Below are 24,042 nucleotides of genomic sequence, written 5' to 3'. Positions count from 1 at the left end.
GTTCGCTCACATCTCTGCCAGCACAGATTATGTATGTTCTTCTCATATTTTTATAAGAAACATATTAATTTCCAACTAAATTCCATATTAAATCGGGTCACAGCATTTATCAATGCAAATTAGCAATGGGCAGCCTTCACCTCAGTCGGTGGCCAGGAGCCAGTGGTGTAAATTACAATCTTTCCATTCATACGTGTTACTACATACACAGCATATTGATTCTCTTTCTAAGCACAATATTAATTCACCCTCAAGCGATTTCCTGCTAAGATGCGGATTGAGGCGGTAGTCATCTCCTGTTTACAGCCATGAACAAGCAGTGAAAATTCCTCATTCCTATGGTGGGGGCAAGATGCATTGCCCCACACAGTGTCCCTCACCCCTCACCCCTCACCGTGCCCCTCACCATGCCCCTCACCCCTCACCCCTCACCATGCCCCTCACTCCTCACCGTGCCCCTTGCCCCTCATCCCTCACCATGCCCCTCATCCCTCACCCCGTGCCCCTCACCCCGTGCCCCTCGCCCCTCACCGTGCCCCTCGCCCTATTGTTTGCCCACGCGATGGCGGCGCTGGGGGGAGCGAGGGCTGCCCTGGCGGCCGTACCGGTTATGGCCATGAGCACATTGTTGAACACGTAGAGCCAGGTGCAGCGCCGTGGGTAGAGCTGCAGGGGACAAGGATCCGCCAGTTAGCCAAACGGACTGCAAGAGATCTGGTGCTGAGGAAGGAAGCAAATAGTAGCCTCACCTGGTCCACAGCCACCGCACCTGTTAGCAGCCACCGCACTCGCTCTACCTTATTCTCACCTGCTCCATTGTAGCCTCGTGCAACTCGTTGAGGTTGAGGGTGTAGATGCCTTCCTCGGCGCCGATTATGATGTGCTGGTCTGCAGGAGACAAGGGTGCCAGCACACGGCATGCACGCACGCACACAAGCATGTACGTACGCAACGCGGGGCAACAAATGAACGGCAACGGGGCTGTTCGACCATAGTTCACCACGATGGTCAGTGTGGGTTGGTGAAGGGGGGGCCCAGAACCAATTCGGACACCACGTGATGTTAGCCGTGGCCAAGAATCTAACCAAGATCACAGATTTCATATCATGGTATGCAAACCACCGTTCCACCACTGCACCCCATCGTGGAATGTATGTACTGTACAGCCCTTTGTCAATCCACTGCTGGACGAGGGCCTCCCCCAACGCTGTGCGGGTCACCCGAGTTATTTTGCCATACTTCACCACGTTGGTCAGTGTGGGTTGGTGAAGGCAGGCAGCATCGCCGCCGAGTGCTCAGATTCACAGCACAACCGTCAACGTTGCTACAGTGCCCCCTGCAGGCCAGCCACGTCGCCCCCCCCCCCGCACCACAAGCCACCCGATTTAACGTAACCTAGCAGAACGGTCTTAGCTCACACATCGCACCCCTGCAAGCAGATTTCACCTCTGGTGTCGGGGTGCACCCAGGAGGTGGCGCAGCTGATGCGGAGGGGACACCCGTTGAACACCTTGGAGAAGCAGGCGCCCATCTGCAAGACGGCGGCGGTGGGTGGGGGGGGGGTGCACGTGACGATTCACACTCAACAAACGGAGACGTCTGTCGGACGGGCACAGCACACAGCTGAAGAAAACGCATCCAAGCGTGCGTAGTCCTGGGGCGGATACCGAAGGTAGACCGAGACGAGAGCAGTCCGAAGTCTTTTTGGAAAGCTGAACTTTATAACGAAAAGCAAAATGCCGGTGTGCTGGAAGAAGCACGTTTTTAATGAGTGCGTATTACTCGCTATGAACAGGGATGAGAAACTTTAAGACAGGCAAAGAAAATTTAACGCAAAGCTGAAAACAATCGTGGAGAGAAGCATGCTGAGAATTCCGTTGAGAGAGAAAGCCAAACATGCACAACAGACAGAAAATAAATATCAGAGACATGATAGTGACCGTTAATACTGTACTGTATATGTAATTGGGCTGAGAGATAACCCATCGCTTAGGCCAACGCTTGCCATTGGTGGCGGCATGGCAGCCATAGGTGGGGACGTGTCTGAGAAGATGACCGACACTGAGATGAAGCGATGGGATTCACTCAATGTGCCGGGGTTAGATCGATTACTGCATCGCAGGACCGTGACGGATGGCGACGGCATGAGGCATCCAGACAGCAGTGGAGAGAACATGGCCCATGATGGAATGTAACAATTAATTGGTTAAAATGGATGCAGACGTTGATATTCAGACGTTGATCGTGTTTGCATGGAATCATGTATCTAATAATTAATTATCATTCATGAAACAAGTCTTGAGACTCAGTGAGACTTTTCTCGACAAAGAATATGAATATTTTTTAAAATCTTAATTTGTATTCCCCCTGTGAAGCTTTTAACGATGTAATAATGGTAATGTCCAGGAATTCCACGACACTAGGTGCCTCATGCAGATAGAAGAAAAATCATCATCATCAGCCGCGATCAATCCACTGCTGGATGAAGGCCTGCCTAAGCCGTCGCCACCTCTCACCGTCACGCGATGGAACATTCCGGCCAGTGAATGGTGAAATCAAATGAAACGTGGAGCTACTCACGTGAACCTTGGGAGTCGGAGGAAGTCCGTTACACCAGCTCTGCACAGCGCGTGACGAACACAATGAAACACCTTGTTATTGTAACACGCATTTTAAATCATTCTTCGCTGCTACAATTACAATAGACAAATCCGAAGACAAAGAAGGCCCAAATAAACTAAACAGATGGGTTGGGAGTTATAGTTCAGAGAGCTGGACTTTAAGGAAGCAATGGGAAGAGCAGCTAGTGGTGTTGGAATACAGATTAGAAGGGTTGGCTACCTACGGTGCGAAAGAAGTTCAACACACACACACATATACATGTGAAGGAGACTAAGCTGCTCACATACAGCCCTTTGTCAGTCCACTGCTCGATGAGGGCTTCTTCACGCCATGCAGGTCGTGAGGGTTATTTGACCATAGATGTGGAAGCATGTAAGTACAGTGAACAGTGGATGTTGCTGCACTGACCACAACGTAACGCCACAGCCTATTAAGCGTAGTCGCTCATCCAAGCGCCATCCACTCTCAAGCCTGCTTAGCTTGATCAGATCGGATCATTTTGTATGAATTGCACAGCAAGATAGGATGAGCAAACTGGAAGTTCTAAATGGAATAGAATGTGGTAGGAAAGTGTTTTAGATGTAATCAGGGAAGGTAGGTTGTGATAGATGGGGCACGTGTGGGGATGAGGGCAGGCTACCCAGACAGGCACTGGAGTGGGCACCTCGGGGTCGGTGACCGAAGGGAAGACGAAGCCAGATTGTGGTGATGCGACTCTAAGGGCAGGTGGTGCAACAGCTGAGGAATCTGGCGGAGGATTAAAGTGGTGGCAGGGTGGCATCATCGGCACCGGCTCTGGTGACCTCTTGAATGCAGCTGTGTGTTCATAATTTAAGAGGAGTTGAGGTCAGGATGTCAGGAAGGCAGGGGACTAAGGGCACCTACTGAGAGGTCCTTCTTGTCCTTGTGACCAGGAGTCAGATGCGGCTGCCCCTCCATGCTGGCTGAGTTTTCAATCACGGGCAGACCGGTGAGTTCATCGCCATTAATTATCTCTGCCACTGCACTCACAGGGGCACACGCAGACACGCGTGCGCACATACACAGATACTCGTACACACAAACACGGAGGTAAACGCTATCCCATTCAGCCTTAGACCACAGAGGGTATCAGGCCGTTAATGAGCTCTCAATTAAGCACGCACGTACGCACGCACCTCCCCACATGCACACTGCACACCCCCAACTACCACGAACACAATGGCACCGATCCAATCTTTCAATTATAATCAATGTAACCGTTTCACACCTATCAAATGCCACCCACGCGAGCCACAAGTAGGCCACCTGAAACGACCCTCTAACCCAGTGCCTGGCAGGCAAGAGGAGGAGGAGGAGGGAGGTCTCACCCAGGGGCTGAGGGGCGTTGTGGTACTGCACCCACATGTGAGAAAACTGGCGGAACGTGGCCCTGGGTTCGGCCCCGGCCGCCCCGGCCCCGAGGGCCGCCTCGTCCCGCGGAGGGCCCGGCGCTGCGGGAGGGGCGGGGGTGGCACCGTCTCCCTCCTCCTCCTCCTTGACGACGACGACGTTGCTCTCGTCCGTCGCCTGCTCGCCCGCACAACCACAGTCCGAGCCGTTACGGATTTTGTTTCCCCCCCGCCCCCCCCACCGGGTCTCCGTGCCCCAAGGAGACCTGGCCCACAGTTCATTTGTTAGCACCAAGGTTGTCTTGGCGATGTTTTGGGGGGAAAGAAAAAATACCTTTTTGCAACGTGGGAAAATACACATTTTAAGCACCGGGTAGAGTAAGGACACGAATTGTTTTTATGAAATTATCTCATTTGTAAATATTATCACAGGTCGTTTTTTTTTATAATGATACGGTCCCACGTAGTTACACGGCCATCTCCTCTCAAAAACGCTGACAGCACAGGTTCTTTAACATCCATTTTACTGCAAACTTCGGCAATTACCATACTGCTCAAGTGGCTTAGGTGAGTGCATCAATCACGAGGGCACCCTCCTGAAAGCTTACATTAATTTGTAAATGAACGTCTAAACTGAAGTTTGCAGCCATGCAATACAATTAATATTCACATAGCAATGGGATGCGATGGCATCACTAAACGCTGTACAGAGCCGGGCAACACGTGCGCAAGGAAGGGGGAGCCATCGTCAGCGCACGTCACAAATTTGTCTTGGGATGAAATGAATCAATAAACACGTGTGTCCGTATGCGAACCACTGTGGTGTACATTGCTCTACCTGTATGGAAGTCGTGACCTTCATTGTAGGGCTGTGAAAGCAAAACAACCAAAATCAATCCACCAATCGATCAAAAACATTTTTTATCTACCCAGAAAAAACTTCACTGAGTCTCAAGATTCTATTTCCGGAGGGCCCCGCTAAGTTTTGCATGGACGGGCTGATGGTGCGCTGCGTTTCCCAATGGAGTAATTTGTTGGCAATTTTGAAAATTTTTGGAAATTCCATATCCAAATAGCAAAAAAAAAAATTACTCTGTCCATGCATTCAACTCGATTTATTGATAAAGTGTCAAGGCTGTAAGTACCACGAGGCTGGTAACAACAAATTAACCAGATAAGTATCAATTGCAAAAGCATGTAACTTCTGCAGATAGGAGAAATAAAGAATTGGGTGGCAAGGTGGCAGGCGCAGTGGTAATATGTGCCCCACAGCAAAAAGTGTCTAGGTTCGATTCCCCACTCGGGTGCCTTTCTGTGTGGAGTTCGTATGTCCTCCCTCTAAAAACATCAGATTTTATTGCCAATACAATGGGTTAGGCCTAACCCACAAACAAATATGGATCCTGTTCTCGCCCTGTTCTGCACGAGTTTCCTCCGTGTTCTCCGGCTTCCTGCTATAGCTAAACAAACACACAATGTCACCGGTGTTGACCAAACATCCCAATCCTGAAAACAGACCTGAAAATTACTCGATTGGGATTACACTCAGCAGCAGCAACATCACCCTCTGCTGAGAAAACCTGGCAGGACCCTCCTCAATGGCGGAGCCAGGATTTTCAGGTAGGGAGGGCAACCCCTCCAGCAATGAAAAATGATAGAGGAGTTGTTAGTAAGTAAGGACTTATCCCTTGCTTTTTATTCGACGTGTGTGCGGTGATGGCGCAGCCATCGATGGAGGGTCGAATTCGAACCGTGTGTGATCGGCATCGCGCTCACTGAAGGTGTTTTCCTTCAGGGAAGTCGTGTACTGTATACGCAACTGCGCACAATTCTGTGCCGTTACTTATTGCCAATTATGGACTCAGACTATTGTCCTATCATCTCATATAGTCCCTGGCACGTAATAATATGCTACACAGTGGCAGTGGGGGTCGCAAAATGCCGATTTATTACTAATAAACCCCAATGATCCGATCGAAATTAGGGATTTCGATCAGATCATTAGGGGGGCACGTGCCACCACCACCCACCCCCCCCCCCCCACTGGCTCCGCCAGTGACCCTCCTGATAAAGAGTGTTGAGACTCAGCGAGGCTTTCCTGGTTAAACGAGTGTAGGAATAATACAAATAAAATAATTTACGAATCACCCCAATTTGAAATCACCATTCAATTCGAGAATTGGTCATTGCTGCTCTCCCCTTGCAGTGCGCATAGAATCCACGGTGGCGGAAAATGCTTCCGTGAACCAACGACACTCAACGTACGTGAATTGCAGACAACTGATTGGGGGGTACAGTTCGATGCAGACATTCTGAGAATAAGCATCAAATTTAAGTAACCGTTGCACGCCCATGGTTAACTTAGAATGGTGGAGCTTTTCTCGATCGCAAATGACCGCGGCTTTCGCCATCCCACGATGAGCGAATGTTTGATCTTTGTGTAAAAAAAGTAAAAAGGTTACCTGTTGCAGTAATCGTGATATCTCATGCTTTAGTTTAAGAAGGCGCCACACAGGAGGAGGACGAGAAAGGGAAACAAGAGAGAATGCGATGCTTTAACGCTTCATGCATTGTCTTACAATAAGAATACTTTATCACCTGTTAGAAAATATATTACCAAGTCACCCTGCCCACATTTCACGAACGATATTTATAAGTATTTTTCTAGTTTTCATGAATTATTCGAGCGCTTAAATAATTTCGCCCACGGCACCATGAAGTCTAAAGTGGTAAATGTAATTACTCTGGATATATTTAGGGCAATTAAATATAACCTCAGATGGAATTACAGCACTGCGACAGACTTCGTTTGTCACTTGTACGCCTGTGGCCAGTTACATAAAAACTACTTGAATGAACATTTCCTTTGGTTCACGCGGATTTAGTCTTGAAAAATAAAGAACACTTTCCCTAAAACCGTTCAATGGCACCGATCCGTGGAGCGCGCTTCTCGAAGATGCTTCAGGCTCGCACGTGCGAATGTCATCGCGGCCGGTGATTGAGCAACAGAAATGCACCAATGGTGGAGATGATGAGGCAGAAATTGAGAATTGTGGAGCAGGAAACAGGTGAAAGCATGCACAGAGCTACCAATCATTTTTTGAGAATCAGTAACAGGTACCGACTTGCACATCACATGGATTAATGAGATATTTTCTGAGGCGAAGCAAAACAAAAACAAACGATACACAATATATTAGAACAGAGGAAATCACTCTCTCTCGTACTTGATTAGCTAACTACAAAGGCAACATCCAGCTACCGCATTCCCTTTTGGCGACAGAGAGAATCTGAAATTCATGCCACTTTGAGGTTTGATCTCGAGTCCATTTCACGCTTTGTGCAATGCTGCCCTGCGTGCCGAGTTTCGAGCGAGCGCAAGGGGCAGTGGGGGCCGGCCTCGGCTCCGGTGGATTTCTCCGAGTTTGCACCCCGTGATCAACGCTCTGCAGGAGGGAGGCTCTCCCGGCAAGGACACGAAACACGGGGGAGGCGGCAAGCGATAAGCAAGGGAAAGCAAAATGAACGGGTGTTCCAAAAAAACACCATGCACACACAAACACATTCACATGCGCACGTGTGTGTGCACTTGCGTGTGTGCACTGGACACGCTACGGTGCACGCACGCACGGACGCACGCCAGTGCATCAGTCGGGCGGAGACGGTCACGCCGGGTGAGCAGATTGAGGGATGGGAGGTGGCACGGCCGCACGCTCGGCACTCACTGTTGGCTCGCATCTCCGTCATCGTTTAGCCAAGCCGCGTGGCCGCTGGGGGGCACAGAGAGGCCGACGTGGGGAGAGGGCACGAGGGGCAGTAGCGGCGGGGGGCACGCGTGTGTAGGAGTGGCAAGGTAAGAGTGGCAAGAAGGAAAAGGGGGGACGGGGGGAGCACGGAAAGGGAAGAGGGCAGCCAAGACAGGTTAAAGGTCGGGAGGGGAGGGAGACACCGCTTTCAGGGATGGGGCATTCCCGTGAGGCACGAGTCTGTGTTGTCTCTTCCAGGGTGCCGTTACGTGAGGGGGAAATTATCCCAGGCGACAAAGTGCAGTGTGACAATTCGCTAAGGTTTTGTGCTGGCAACTAAGTGACCGACAAGATCAAAAGTAAGGTAACACGTGAGGTTAACTATTCATTTACTTTTCATGGCTGCAGTGGTATTCGTCTGCAATTCAGACATTATCCATAAAGCAAGTCGATTAATATCGCCGCATTAATATTCTGTCTATCATGGTCATACGCATGCTGACGAGGCCATTGGGGGTGCATGCATGTCATCCGCAGGATATTCATCCAGCGCTTATGGCTGTAAACTGCTTCATGCTTTAACTGCGCTGGGGGAAAACTTTTGGCGAGCATCGTTTGTGGGGGGTAGCAGTCGCCCTGGCCGGTCGCGTGGAGCTCCCCACGTGTCCACTGGAGAGCGCTGTTTGCTCAGAGCCCCGACTGGGGTTACCGCTGCGTCTGGGAGGCTAATGTCATTGCCAAGCGGGTGATGGACTACAAATACCTAACACTCTACATACAGTGCAGAAGACGCGTGGATTACCGTTCTAAGCGGGTTAAAGGTGGCTTCAGTTGTTCCACTGTTGCAAAGGGATGGACAACAAAATCTGAATTTTGAGAATTTGTTTTATCAAACCGAATACTGTGACGTAGAAGATTTTATGGGGCACGTGTGATCATTAAAATTACAAATAAGTGGCAAATGTAGTTGCATATTTTTTTATTTAATAATATTTCGTCCGATAGCAGCAGGCATAGTTGAAAAGCAATTGGAATAACCACAGGAGACTGTGTCCAGTGGCCCCTCATCGCAACGAAGAAGGTAGGTGAGAGCCTCGGAGGAAGGCATGATAACCATTCGCGATGGCAGCACTGTGAGCCACTAAATGGATTGCTAACTTCGACATCCAACTAGAACCGCTTCCCCAGCCAGACGGAGAAGAACAAGAAGAAGAGGAAGGTTATCGGGGAGGCGTGCGGGACGGGGAGGAGGGACCGCGGGGTCATGGGGACTCCTCGGGGTTTCTGTACGAGTCTTGTGCACGTAGGGTTGCCGCGCGCGCCACGAGGAGGAGGAGGGAGGGCACGGGACAAAGACCTGGGTCGGCCCGGTGCCCAGAGCCAGCCTTAGGGGCCGTGAATGTGGCCAATTGTGCACGAGCTCTGCCGTAACCAAGTGATGTAAATTCCATTGATAACGACAAACGAGCGTTGGGATTTGCCAGAGCAGGCGGCGATCTCCCCTTTGTCACCGAGTGCTGAGAAGGGCGCACACCGAGCGTACCGTTTCACACCGAGCAGTGATACCTGCTCCTGTTGCTGGCTATGCACGGACTGAATGCCAGTGGTCCATAAACACGTGACTTTAAACAATACAATAGCCCAATTGGAAATACATTACCCATAATTTTTTATTGAACATGTAAAAAATCAACCTCACAAACTGATTCAAAACGATATCAATTTGAATCTTGAACAAGGCCAATCATGAAAATAATATAGTTCCACTGACAAGGGCACAGTGTCTCTTGGGAGTCACAGTTGTCCCTACGCGCTCGATTTGCAAGCGGTGGTGTGCAGGGCGAGCCACACTGGGCCCAGCGGCCGCCTCCTTCGGGAGCCTCCACTCAGCCACAATTAGCCGGGTCCTGCCCGCGTGGCTCCGCGGGGCGAGTGGCGTGAGAGTGCGTGCGTTACCGTTGCTTCAGCTCCTCCTCGACGGACCTCAGCAGGCTCCTGTGACGGACGCGGTCGGTCCGAGCAGGAGGGACAGCGAGAGGCACAGGGTGGGCAGGGATTAGGAGCGGGTAGCAGGGGGGTGGGGGGGCAAAGCCTTGGGCGTCTAGCACATGCACGCACGCGTGTATGCACGCGTGTACGCACGCGCGCACGCATGTACACACGCACGCACGCGTGTACACGCTTCACGGCACTACTCACAGGTCGCCTCCTGTGTTGTGGGCCCACAGCGGCCCGCACTCGTAGCTCCCTTGCTGCACGTCCTGCCGTGACAAAACACAACACAACGCGGGGGGACGTGGGGTCAGAACGATGGCGGATTGCCCAAGTGGTAGTGATGGTGCCCCCCCCCCTTAATGATTCCTCCCGCGAGTGGGCACACGGCCCTGGGACAACCGAATGGACAAAGTCTGGGTTTGGGCGAACACATGGGTGGGATGCAGGCAAGCTGGTGGAGAAGGCTACAAAAACATATTGGACAATTTATCAATCTGCAGATAGAGAGAGTTTATCCATATGTATGTTGTTTGTACGTTGAACTTCTTTCACACTGTACGTAGCCAACCACGCTCATCGGAGGTGTGGGGGAAGGACAACAAACAAAACACAAAAAGCAGTTCTCAAGAAATTAGTTTTCAATTTAAATTTAAAAGTGCATAGCTCCAGTGGCTTTCTAATATCGGATGGAAGAGCGTTCCAGACGGCCGCAAAACGCACATCTGAAAGCGTGCAATGCAGTGACCGTCTTTGTCTTTGTTCGATGGCTAGACAATAGCTGCTGCGAGGATGACCCGAGTTGGCATGTTGGTAGTTACTATTTCCCGTGTGTTCCAAACCTCTATTGGCTGTCCTAAGCCAGTGGGGGAAGTTTCACATTCGCGTGGCAGGGACCATTCTGTCCTTCATGCAACTACTCCATGTTTCCTTCTTGCAACCACACATGGGGGAATGAAAACATTCAATCGTAAAAGTCAAATCGTGTAATTTAAATTATCCGCTTCTTTGCGAGGTGTTCACATGGGGACAAGGGTTTTTATAAATATCTTGTGACATGCCCCCCAGTCACGTGACCTGAATGTAACCTCCAAAGTGGCCTTTTTGACGTTAATGTGTTCACACGGGGAAGAAATTGGCTGTCCAAACTCATGTTTCGTCTCTGCTCATCCTACTTTAAACTTACAACACCACAATTTTTGCACAACATATTGCACAATTAAAATGTATTACCAATGTGATAAATACTTTCAGGAAGCTCACGATCATGTAGAAATTCACTATCCTTTTCCGTTCCCCCCTAACTCTCCCCCCCCCACCCCACCTCCACCTGCTTGAGTGATTTTTCAAAAACAGTGACGATGAGGTGTCGGTTCTCACTCCATGGAGTCTACCTGGTGGGGGATCTCTATGGCGCCGAATGGATGTCAGTTCATAATAGGCCTCTGTGACAAGGAACGGTGCTTGTTCAGATCTAAGTCATCGTGAATGGTGATTGGTTGAAGAAACTCGGTGATAGCCCGGAGCTCTTCTGCGGTGTCGGGGCAATGAGCCGGCGCTGCTGAAATTCTGTGTGTTGACTCTGGGTTTCAGCCCAATCACTAAGGTCACATTTAATTTTACTTTTCATTGACACGAAATGTGTGCCCCCAGTGTGGCCAGAGAGGTCGACTTAAGGGACTCCCCAAGGAGTTCTGTGACATCCCAAATTCACGCTGGTGCACTGCTTGCCGCGAATCTTCAGAATGGAGATGTCTTCACCTCGCAACAGTGTTGCCGCCAGCACAATTAGAAGATACCGTCATTGTAATACAAAGGAAATCGGCTGTGCAGCTAATGGTGAATTCCTCGCTGAGCCTTGCACTACCCTGGCTGCCACTCGGGGCCACGTCTGGGATGAGACACGACACGGGGCCGCCCCCCCCACCCCCCCGGTAGACCGCTAGCGAGCACCGCCTCGACTCTGCTGCTTCCCCACAAACTCACAGTCCCCCCTGCCCCCCACCGTCGGCCGCCCCGATTTTACGCCCGCGTGCCCAGATCCAACGCGACAGCTGGATAATCGCACGCGAGCGCGGACAAATCTGTGAGCAAATGCGTTGTGGCAAAGCTGCGCCGAGGGCGGCGCGATAGTGCCGGCGCACAAAACAAGCGGCGCCCAAAATAAACCGGCGGGAATAAAATAAAAAAATATATATATATACCGAGCACATTTTGTAAAAAAAAGGGGGTAATACGCAGCGCCGTCCCGGCTAAGTGCATTTGCGACGGTTTTAAAAAACAAGGCCACTCGGCCCCCCTGGCACAAAGCAGTCCACTCTCGCCGCATCCCATCGTCCGCGCACACAGACGCACGCACGGCATCGCGCTGCCGCCGCAGTGGCGACAAAACAAAAATAATGAAGACGAACGTCTTGATAATAAATACATTCACATGCTACTGGACGATGCAAACAAAATGTAAATCTAAAAAGTAAATATGAAGCTTGTTGACAAATAAACCAATATGGGATTGGAAAAATGGTTAATGTCTATGAATTTAAATAATATTTTGGTTTATGAAACTGAAATTAAAACGGCTGAAGCAGAGGGAGGTCAAAATGTCTCCTGTTCAACAAGAAAGGGGGTGGCACTCGCCTCTGTCGATGGCCCTCTGCCACGGGTGGAAATTAAACATTCCTATGGTGGGGTCCAGACTCTCCACAGAGCAACCGTTGTTGACTACCCACAAGGAGCAGTATTTATTTTATAAACCTCAATAAAGAGAGAATCGATCCTTAATGATCAGTGTAGGGACACTCTTAATAAAGGAGCACACATCTGCTGACCCCACGCCCTGCTGGACATCTGTATCTCATCAGATTCCTCCAATCTAAATAAAGATTCTGATTCTATTACAGTCTTATGACGTAAAAGCCCTTCTGTGACAACGTGGCCTTTGTCTTCGTATTTCTTTCAGATGTGTTTTTATTCATGACCAGTTTCTTCTGAGTAAAGGGCATTAATATTGACATATACATTTATGAAGAAATTAACTGCTTACTGAATGTAAGTACACAGAGTTCTTGAGATACACCTTGAGACTATGAGCTATTTTACTTGTAATTGCTAGTTCAAATTCAATTGTTTTTTTATTTATAACGTAGGGCGCTGTTTAAATAGCTTGAAGCATTGTGACCGCCCCCTGCCCCTGGTAAGTATCTAGGTCCACCCAGTGTCGGATTATGATAGTAGCAAAAATATCTACATATGCTACGGGCCCCGCACTTTCAAGGGCCCCGCGCTAAATGCTTTCAAGCTATCAATTCCGGTTCAGTGATTCTGCACTTGCTCTATTACTAGAGCACTATACCGCCTTCAACTTTTATGAACTACTGGATGTTTAAGGTTATAAATTTGTCGTATTATCTGGCTATATAGCAAATGAAAAAATACACTTACTTTACTATGCAAGTAAATAATTTGTGTTTTAATATTTGTGTTTTGTTTAATTTAGGGCCCCTTTATAACATTTGCTACAGGACCCGCACTAACTTAATCCGGCAATGGATCCGCCTCTGTTGCCATGGTAATTGTGAATATTGCAAATAATTTAAAAAGGAGGCTTCAGAATGTCACGGAAGGGACATTCTTCACAGACAGCCCGAATACGGTGGAATGCCCGTAACATAGGTGGTTGATTTGTTTGTATTGTGAAGGGCCACGGAGACCAAAGCCTTCCTATCGAGGGAGAGCTGGTCGCGAGGTGTCACCGTCAGCGTCCCCTCGCCACTCGCGCCTGCCGGGCCACCGCTGCCGTTCTCCAACGCACACACCACCATCATCACCACGTCTAGCGGCTCCGACTCTCTTCGCTCGTAGAGCGGCCCAAGTCGGTCGCGGTGGGGATGTTCGGACTCCACCGAGCACACGTCGTGCCACGCGGAGAGTGAGGACGAACCGAACGCTCGTGGGCTTGTATGTACGTATGTGTGCATCTTTAACTTCTTTCGCACCAGAGTACGGAGCTAATCACGCCAATTGGAGTTGCGGGGGAAGGGAAACAAACTTACCGTGTCGTGGTTGGGCTCTGTCTCCTTGCGCAGTGGGAGGTTGAACTTCACCCGGTCGACTGCGCGCGAGAGATGGTGAGGGAATGTTGTCAACAGAGTGAAGTTAAGGTGGTTCGGTGAATCAGCCGAGACGTAGTCAATGGTTGATACATTTGTTTGTGAGAATACTTTTTAAACTTACCAGTGAGCTGGAGCAATAATTTTTGGCTTGTTAAACGTTTGAACCTGTGACAATTTAATTGTATTGGCTGCATTGAGTGGTGGAGGGTTATAAGACACAAATTAGGCCAGATCATTACATGGCATCATCCAAAAGAGCTGTTATGAATCAACCTACTTTCAGTTCAGTTGACCTACTGGAATCACTTCACTGCACTGGTATGTAGGAGTCTTATACAGAAGTTATTCCTATTCTTGTATGATCAACCAAGTCGTTGGGTTACAGGCGCATCTTACAAGTGTCTAGTGTACTTTGTTTAACCTGGTGAGACCTCAACGGGGCCAGGATGAGTCTCATTTGAAATCGTGACCTGGGTCCCCAAAGTCACAAAAGGAAGGAAAATAGCAATAAGGACAAAAGCGACTGCATCAGCAATGGCCTGCTCGCCCGTTTTGTGCTGTGCGGGGCTCACAATTTATCTCTGACAGTGTCCTCTCGGTCCTCTGCCGGTTCATCGAGCGGATCCTGTGTGGCACTGAGAACTGCAACTGTCAGACAAAGCAAACACACACCCAACGCATTCACTCACACGCAAATACACACCCAACGCATTCACTCACACGCAAACACACACCCAACGCATTCACTCACACGCAAACACACATGCACATACACTCTCCGATATGCACACACAAACACATTCAAGCTCACACAAAGACAAAGATCTTCCGTATAGCCTTTAACAGACTGTTGAAGCAAGTGCTTTTAGAGACCACCGACGAAGGCCGGCAAGGCACATGAGATGGTGGGTGGCCAGCCCCACACTCAGCCACCCCCTACAGCTGATGTTTACACACCACACCAGGAACTCATAAAAGGCTGAGTCAACCGAGGGAAGCCACAGGACTGTTTCAGATATTCATCACCGATTTTGGTCTATTAGCGGGAATCGAACTTGGATCACCAGGTTCAAAGCGCAGCACGCTTGGCACTGCGCTACCACTCAAAGACACGCACACACACACACGAGCGCACAAATGCGCGCAAAGACACGCACGCGCACAAACACATCTACATGCACACGGATGCACACGTGCAGGAAAAAGGCAAGAGCACGTGCTTTAATTCACGTGCCAACTTTTTGATTCGGGCACCGTACTCGCGATGACAACGTCACATAGCATTTGTACATGGCGACGCCCTCGAAGTGGCATGAGCTCAAAAACTGCAATGGAGGGCGGCACTCAAAATTTAAGCCATCCACATTTGTTATCAACTGTTATGCGTGCAAGTTGAAAAATTATTTCACCTGCGTTTAATTTATAACTACTCTTCTGCGCCGAGTGTCAATATTATGTTTTTTCTCGCTATTTATTACCTTCCGCTGGCTTCAAGATACGCTGGTGGTGGTGGTATTAGCACAGTGTGCATTGTTTTTCATAGCGGGCCAGTATCACCGGCAAAACTGATTTCCTTTTTAAATTTTTTTCAGTAATGGCTAATTTTGTCCTATTTCGAAATGTCATGAGAAATTGTGGCCCTCGGCATTCTGTTACGAGACCAAGGAACAGTATGTCCATGCAGGATTCTCACGCAGCGGCGCATTCCTCGCTGTCAGAGAACGGTCCGTGGAAAGTGATATCACAGAACTACTTCTGAGATCGCTGCCCTCGCCCTTGTGCCCTGCTAGAGAGGTGCGGCTCGTGGGGCATTCCAACTCGAATTATTACTTTTTCATTCGTAGAGCTGGCAGTGTGACCCACCTAAAAATGTAGTAAAAAAAATTGTTAGCTCAAATATTTGTTTTTCATAAAAAAAATACTGTAAAAAAACATTAAAAAGTTTAAACAATAATTAAACCAAGTGGGTGCTTTAAGTAATTTTCTTTCTTTATTGCCTTTTAAATCGATTTGGATATAACTGATTTTAAATATTTAAATATTACAAACTGTGGGGTGCCTCTTCTTGGTGCCTGGTTCAGAGAGAGATCGCCTGATGCATATTTCTATTTTGAGCCCACGACGTACGTCATTTTTGAAAAGAAAATAAAAGAAGTGCCTAATCTGACGTATTTTTACAGCCGTTTCCAAGATATCACTTGACACAATTTCCGTGACCGCCATGACCTCTGGTGCAAAAATCGTAGCCTTATCCATTGGTGACAAGGCTGCTGCGCTTTGTTCAGGAGAAAGTAGCTGCGTGGTCATCAGCATTACACACGGCTCAAAGGGATTAGCCAGCGACGCAATAAGCCAACGGTGTTCAGACCCTCAGGAGTCCGGTGTAATTCTTTGAAAGTGGCTCGTGAATTGATAGTGCCTCCTTCTGCAGCAAACGAGCAACCTGGCGAGTCTCGATTTTCCGGTGGAAGAGAGGTGCGGGTGGTTTGTCTCCGTAACGTGGCAACAACGTACTCAACGTACTCCCCGCACACGTTTCTCCTGCACGTTAACCAGGCCGCAGCCTTCGGCGTGGTTGGTGGGGGTGGGCCCACTGGTTGAGACCACCGACTTAAATGTCTTTTATTATTCATAAGGTCACACCTATCCACTGGTTATATCTTTGAGACTTTGGGGCTCACAGTTGTCGGGACACACATTCAATGAATCGTTGAGAAGATGACCGGTGCCACACGTGTTGATTCACAGCGAGGCTGCGGTGACCACCGCTGGCGTTGGGTTTCTCGTGGCACCGACTGCGCCATGAACGAATCAAGAGTTTGTGGGCGTTACCTGAAAATGGGCTCGGGGATAAAATATTATTCTCGCTCGCTCTTATTGCTGGCGAGGGCCCATGGAAAACACGGCCACGTGCCCAGTCCGGCCTGCAGAGCGGAGCCCTTCGCACGCCATCTTTGGTGAATTCCTCTCCGGCAAGGAAAAATGTACAAAGTACACAGTCCTCATAAGTCTCTCCCATATAGACTGTCAAATACGGGTTGTTGTTTTTTTAAATACTTTTTGCAAAATGTACGTAAGGGTTAAAAACCTGGCTTTTTCGTTGATATTTGAAATGCCAAGTCCATGCGCTTGCGCATCTGTGCCAGCTAGACGAGGCCATCGCTGGGAGTCACTGCGTGCTTGCGTACGCAGTCGCACACATGTGCATGTCTGTGCGTGTATAAATACGTGCGCGCGTGCGCGTTTGAGTGTGCGTGCGTGCTGACCTCATCGTCATCGAGGTCGGGGTCGGGGGCCGCAGTGGGCGGCTCGGGGTCGCTCACGCGCTCCAGCAACTCCAACGCCTGTGCCCGGCTCAGTGGCTGCTGGACGTACGAGTGCTGCCGCGCGCGTTACCCGCACCGCGCACACCACAAGGAGCTCGGTTCATTTACGCGTTTTCACTCTGTGAACGTGTGGAATTTTTCCCCCCAGTTTTATTCTCGCTTGTGCTCTCGGCGTCATGTCGCGAGACGAAAACTTAATTAAGAAATCTCACAGAGGCAGATATCACAGATATAGCTTCAACTGAGTTTGGGTCCACGCAGTAGGGGGCGGCACTTTCTTCCCCGCCCCGTTACGCAGAGTGATATGCAAAGCGTGAGAAGTCAAACTGATATTTTTGAAATTTGGCGAAAATAACCAGATGCAATCAGATGGGATTTTAGTGCCGTCACTGGTGACCAAGCAGAGACCGTCTGCTCACTACACTCGAGAAGCGAGTTTAATCACAGGCGGCTCATCACCCTGACCTCTGTGCGACCCGGCCACCACACAAGCATTCACTGTCAATACTGTATACATACATGCATATCCACCTGTATGTATTTATGATGGAAGTTCTTTCGCACCGTACGTAGCCAACCGTGATAATTGGAGGTGTGGCACAGCAGACCGTGCCCTGTATATCAACATTCACCCTGAATACGAGGCGTGTAACCATGCATACAATCGTGACTTAAATTGATTCTTGCACTCAAAATACACGCATCGAATCACGCTCTGGGTACGAATTATTTATGCAAACCAAACGCATAATGCATTTAGATATTGCATATGCAAATGAGGCAGTACATACTGAACATAAAAAACACTCTTCTTGAACGACATGTAGCATTAACTATTAGTTACCACGGTACCCTGCGATCTGCCTGCCCATGCGGCCCTCTGTAGCATGGACCCAGCACGCAAAAAACACACCGGCGTTTGCCATAACGGCACGGGCGTTCGCTGCGGTGCCTCGGCGCGCCGATCTTACCGTCAGCATCTTCTCCGCCGTGGGCCTCTTCTTGGGGTTCTTGGTTAGCGCCATCTTGATGAAGTTGTGGAAGACGGGCGACCTGAGGGAGGTAGAACAGATCGAGCACAAACGACAAGGCGAGGTTAATCAAGAAGGAGTGGTTAACTACCAAGATGCCGCGTTCCCACAACTGCCACAAAGTGAGCTGGCTTGCTTTGTGAACTGGGAAAGTTGGCTTGGCCCAGATTTTCCACAGCAACCCGCCAAGGGAGCTGTAAGCAGACTGCGTGGCTCGTATATGGAACCAACCGGCTCGCATTCCGAAAGGGAGCTCCAAGCTTTCAGTGGATTGCCCTCGGAAACATTCACGATGTCACTGGGTCAGCGCAGAAGGCAGAGGCACGGTCAACGGCGTCTCTCGCTTAGGTCAACTTTCAAGGGCTGTGGTGTTGTAAAAAAAAAACACTGGGAGAAAATTACAAATACAAATGTCTGCTTAGGATAGCGTAATCTAACCCAAGCATAAGTTAAATCTCGCATCTCTTTGGCCGTGGAGGGAAGGGAGAGATGATGAGCTGCGCCAAGCTGTGAGTGGGACGTTCGTGAGACGTTCGTGGGACAGCGTGGGCAGGCTCAGGTCTGATTTTCAATGGAGGTGGAAACGCGGCACGAGTCACGGTGAAACGACATCTCGCTTTGTCCTTTGCGCCGAGAGGCACGAGGTTCTGCCTCTCACCAGAATGAGCACCGGCATCTCAGATGCCTTTCGAGCTCAGTTCGAAATTGTGAACAACAAATTTACGTAGGGTTTGCATATTGCATGTTGTACCTATACAATCGTATAAGTTCATATTAATTCAAGAATGTAATGAATATATAAATATTATACATTATTAATGTACAGTTTAATTGTTTAGAAAGCTTCGTGTGCCACTTTATATATGCTCACATTACATTGGCATTACACTGACTATTCTTTGGGTCTTTCGGTAAAGTCACATAGATAGGTTCAAATGATTGTATTTGAACCTATCTACGTGACTTTACCGAAAGACCCAAAGAATATGAATTCCTGCAATCACGAAAGCTTTAAGTCAAAATGACACTGTTTCTTGAGCTCAACGTCTTGACTCGCAACGTCTTGACTCACTACACTGTAAACTCTTTCTCAAGCTAGGCTACAGAGATAAACGAATGTCCCTGTGAAAGGTATTTATTGGTCAATCAAAGTTGTCCAGTAAAGGGTGTTAATGGTTGTTAACGTCTTTACTGTTTGGCCGAAGGGTTACGCCGTCGGTAAAGAGGTTTAGCGGTCGACGACGGGAACATTGGAGCTTCTGAGATGCTGCACCAGAGGCAACGGTCGGACTCTCTGACCCATCTCCACAAAAATCCCAGCCATGCTCGAGCCCAAGCGAAACGAGGCCCTCAGCGCTGTCATTTGGCAGCCTGGACGATCCAAGTTCTAATTTTAGCAGCCGCCCTCCAGAAACCGTGACGAAGAGGCAGCGGCACTGCACTTACGACAAAGACTCACCACAAAAGCTGCATCGCTACTTCCCAGTTATATATATGTCACTTAATACTAAACGTTTAACAATGCCTTAATGTATTTATTATTATTTATTATTGTGATATGACTTGTTTTCACAAATGGTGTGTTCGCCATTGCGATGTTTACACGATGAAGTAGTTTGCCATTTTGGTGAACTTATTAAAACCTGGGTCTCCCTTGATAAAACTGACTTCAGGACTCTGAGCCAGTTTTACGTATATTACATACAGTATACATTCATCACTATCGTGATCATTCATTCTCTATCCACTGCTAGTTTCAAGACAACGACCGCTGATGTCACCACGTGAGAGCCCGTGCTGTCGCGGATGTTTATTTGCGGAGTGATGACGATGTGTGCCGCCTCTCCAGGAGCTTGCAGTGTCATCGCGTGATCGTCGTGACGATGAAAAACTTTTTTTTTGTTGCATAATAGAAATTAACGGATAATACAACAGATGGAGGTGTGCTGCATGCAGAGTAAAGTGACAATTGTTCTCCCAGATACACTGGGACCAGTAGTAAAACATTGTCGACAAACTCCGGCCCACACCCGCCTCATGACAAACTTTTCAAACCAATTTGAATACGAACAAATAATATTAATGAAAGTAAAAAAATTCCAGACGGCACAGCAATCCCAGCACGTACCACTTCTGCTTGTCCCTGAGTTTGGGCGGCTGGAAGCCACTCTTAGACATCAAGAAGAGAGCCCTGGAAAAATGTACACATGCACACAAGAACAAACATCTAATTTCCAGTCTCATAGATTTGTAGGGTAAAATGTCATCAGCAAGCACCTATTAAGGTGGCACAGCATACGGTGGAGCGGGGTGTATATACCCAACACCAAACTTAATTCGAAAAACGTGTTATTCGACGTACCGTTAACTAAAACTATTTCACAACACCTTTTGCAGAAAGATTTTGTCAAATAAGAGCGGTCATGCGCCTTCCCTTTAAAGGCTGGCACTGCACTCGTGTGAGCGGCGGCAGTGGTGGGGGCACCTCATGGGGTGCAGGTCGAACATGGGCGGCTGCAGCTCAGCCAGCTCGATGGCGGTGATGCCCACGGCCCACACGTCGCACTGGTGGTTGTAGCCGCCCTTCCTCTCCACCGCCGCCACCTCCGGAGCCATCCTGGCGCGCACCGCGCCACACAGATGCCACATCGAGTCAGACCACGGAACATCGCGCCAACACTGCGGCACCGCTGTCACACCGCGTCGCATCACGCCACCGCAACAAGGCGTCGCGCAAACGTCGTGCCACAACAACACCATACCATGGCAAAACATCATAGCAGTAATGTACCATGCCTCACATCAAAATACCACAGCACAACTATACTCCAACAACACCAAACCACTGCAAGCCACCACAACCGTAACACTGCACACCATACCAATCTAAAACACCATAACGACAATGCACCATGCCTAACTACCACATTACACTATAATCATCAGCCATGACCAATTCACTGCTCGATGAGGGCCTCCCAAAGCCATCATCATATTACAATACCATCCCACCTTAATCACACCACAACACCCCACCACTCCAAACCACCACATCACAACGGCACCACATAAACACACCACATCAAACCATACCATCGCAACAACACCACACCATGCCAAACCTCATCACCAGGTGAAATAATCAATAAGCTGGGAACAAAAACACACGTGTACATATTTACATGGATATTAAATTGCTGCTGCTTCAGCAATTGTCTGGGATGAGAAACCCAGAGGATTGTCTTTCTCATTTATTGTCTTGTATGTTTCATTGGCCTAAAAATAGCGGAGACAATTTACACAAAACATTAATAATTGATTCTTGCACGTGTGTGGTGTGCGCAATAATTGATTTTCACCAATGACTCGTTATCTGCCTAAATATTAAGACCTCAACATTTATCGAACTGCCTTCATCAGCGCCATAGGGACACATGAAGCAGCCACGTTGTCTGTCCACGCAACACGAGAGAGGTGCGCGCGGCGCGTCGCGCCCGTCGAGGCGAGCCGCCCACCTGCGTCGCATCGACGCGCCCTCCGTCCCCAAGCACCAAGGCCCCGCGAAGCCAGATCGAATACCATCGACGTCCGCTGACAAAACGCACGCGTTATGCGTTACTTATTCATAAGCGCTTATTCATCGTGCCGTTTGGCGGTGTCAACCGCCGACCGGCCTATCGGCCCGCCGGCGCTCGCTGTGTCGTTCACAGGCCCCCGAGCAACCCCAGCACTGCAGCCGCATTCACATGTCTTTTGCCGCAGCCATTGACGATGGCGTAAACTGTTTTGCTTTTTTATCTTTTGGGAAAATTAACTAATCTGCCTGTTGACTAGTAATGATGTTTATAAATTACGATATACAAGACAGTCTGAACACAACTGCATCTCACGATGCTGTGACACATCGCTAATGTCAACAGACGTTGCCCTCCATGAAGAGACTGCCCCCCACCATAGTCATGTGGAATTTCCATGACTGACTCAGGGGCTGCCAAACAGCAATGTGCCACTCAACGTGCATTTGAGCACAAATATATTTTGACTTGAATCTTTCTGTAATCTGAAAATCCTCGAGGAGTCTCAGGATTCCTTTCCTGCAGGGTCCTGCTTGGGATGTTAAACCAATTCTTTATTGAGTTTTTGTAATAAGAGGAAACCGCAGAAGCCACGGCACCGTGGTAACGGTGGGAGCGGCGGCATGATGATTAACGACGTCCGCTTTCTCTGCCGCAGGCCAGGACAGACGCACGTACGGCGCGAGCACCCGGGCCCCGTCGCAGCCCCCCGCTTAGCATTTGCAACAGACGGGGCCGATCTGGGGCCCCTCAGTTGAGTAGCGCGCGTACGCCCGCAGGATCCATCGCCGGGGGCGACGGTCGTCCGGCAAGCTCCCACGCTGCCCCCTGAGTCCCCCGCAGCGTCCGAGTCCCCCACAACATCCGAACGCGGTCACAGCGACCCTGACCTTCAACCGTTGCCTTTTGGGCTGAGCCGCCAGGCGGACAGAGGCAGGCTAAAGGAAAGAGAACTCTCATTGTGTGTGACAAGAACTGAAAGGTGCACAAAGAGGCATGGAGAGACGCAAACTTGGACTTACGCCGAGGGGACAAAGGAACAAACACAGGAACGCACGGCTCAAAGAAACAAAAATCGGACACATGTCACACTGACAAAGGACTAACAGTACACGAGCGTGGGCAGAACGCATCGCGATGAGAGATGAAGGCCGACGGGCGAGGGCGGTGATGGAAAGGTGGCAAACGAAAACGTGTCCCAGAGGATGTCCGCCGTGGAGATGGAGCGATGGGATCAGTTCGTGCGCAGGGGTGGGATGGAAGGTAGCCGCACTGGACCGTAGTTGATGGTGGTGGCAGGGGGAGTCCAGCAGTGGATAGACAATGGCTGATGATAATTAACATGGGACAAGCTGCGTCTGACTGCGACTCTCTTTTCGAATGAGCATAGGTGGTGGACGCTGATCTCTATTGGTAGCCCACGGGAAAAATTACAAATTCATATTGAAGGCACCAAAAAATCCATTGATGCTCACTACTGACTCTGCAAAATGGTCATTTTAAACTCACCCTGAAGAAAGGCTGCATTATCCTTTGAAAACAAAAGTGATACTCTTGCAAACTAGAAATCCCAGGAAAGCCTGCAAACCACTCCCTGTAACATCTGCGGAACCGCCTGAAGGCAAACGGAATACTTCTCGTAATCTCTCAGCGTAATTGGTTGTGAATTTGATTCCCAGTCAGGAGGAAGACTCGGCCCATCAACGCCTCCGGACTTGATAAAATTAGCACCACTTTGTGCAAAATTAACAGTTGTTGTCTGACGAATCAAGACTGGTTCCCACCGCAGGAATGAGTAATTTCCACCACTCGCCACTTTTTTGTGGTGGCCGATTTTCAAGGAGCCCGAGCAATCGACTGCAAAGTGGCCGATTGCGAATCGAGTCGTCGATCCGTCGACGTAATCGATGGACGGTTTCGAGCTACTCGCGACGTGCGTGTAGGAATGCATCATTTACCAGTAAGGGGTGCCGATGAAGGACTTCCTTTTGGCGATCGTAGCCGTTATCTGAGCGGAGACCCCAAAGTCGGCTGGAGATCCGCAAGCACGGCACACACAGGCGAGGGCATTAAAGCAGCAAGGAGCAAGCCCCGGCGACAAGAAACGCAACCAGAAAACGAGCGCCCATAAACAAATCAACCTCCAGTGCTGGATGAGAATAACTTTACCATCAAAACCTCGGCTCAATAAGAAGCCTTAAAACCGAGAGTTCCTACAATAATTTATCTGAACGAGGAGTCGTTGGAAAGCATACGATATGTACTTAA

At 49.3% G+C, this 24,042-nt stretch overlaps 1 protein-coding gene across 3 annotated transcripts in view; it reads right to left on the bottom strand.

Moving 5' to 3' along the window:
• LOC133347356 (mitogen-activated protein kinase kinase kinase kinase 5-like) overlaps positions 1-24,042 on the bottom strand; it is a 55,626-nt gene that overhangs the window by 9,547 nt on the left and 22,037 nt on the right. Inside the window, exons 8-25 of one of the 3 annotated variants that reach the window (XM_061559566.1) lie at positions 23,733-23,805; positions 20,685-20,816; positions 20,328-20,390; positions 18,140-18,221; positions 17,109-17,222; positions 14,415-14,490; positions 13,783-13,841; positions 9,938-9,999; positions 9,695-9,733; positions 7,718-7,762; positions 6,455-6,481; positions 4,831-4,861; positions 3,972-4,170; positions 3,508-3,623; positions 2,581-2,619; positions 1,447-1,531; positions 809-888; positions 606-666 (exon numbers count right to left, since the gene is read on the bottom strand). In XM_061559566.1, the coding sequence (XP_061415550.1) occupies positions 606-666; positions 809-888; positions 1,447-1,531; positions 2,581-2,619; positions 3,508-3,623; positions 3,972-4,170; positions 4,831-4,861; positions 6,455-6,481; positions 7,718-7,762; positions 9,695-9,733; positions 9,938-9,999; positions 13,783-13,841; positions 14,415-14,490; positions 17,109-17,222; positions 18,140-18,221; positions 20,328-20,390; positions 20,685-20,816; positions 23,733-23,805 (1,383 nt within the window). The remainder of the gene's footprint in view (positions 1-605; positions 667-808; positions 889-1,446; positions 1,532-2,580; positions 2,620-3,507; positions 3,624-3,971; positions 4,171-4,830; positions 4,862-6,454; positions 6,482-7,717; positions 7,763-9,694; positions 9,734-9,937; positions 10,000-13,782; positions 13,842-14,414; positions 14,491-17,108; positions 17,223-18,139; positions 18,222-20,327; positions 20,391-20,684; positions 20,817-23,732; positions 23,806-24,042) is intronic. The other 2 variants (XM_061559567.1, XM_061559568.1) reach the window with 2 other exon arrangements.

This window comes from Lethenteron reissneri, chromosome 25 (assembly GCF_015708825.2).
Source record: "Lethenteron reissneri isolate LAM-NWPU_2019-01 chromosome 25, ASM1570882v1, whole genome shotgun sequence".
NCBI lineage: Eukaryota > Metazoa > Chordata > Hyperoartia > Petromyzontiformes > Petromyzontidae > Lethenteron > Lethenteron reissneri.
The sequence above is the reverse complement of the archived record's forward strand: the minus strand, read 5'-3'. Positions and strand labels throughout refer to the sequence as shown.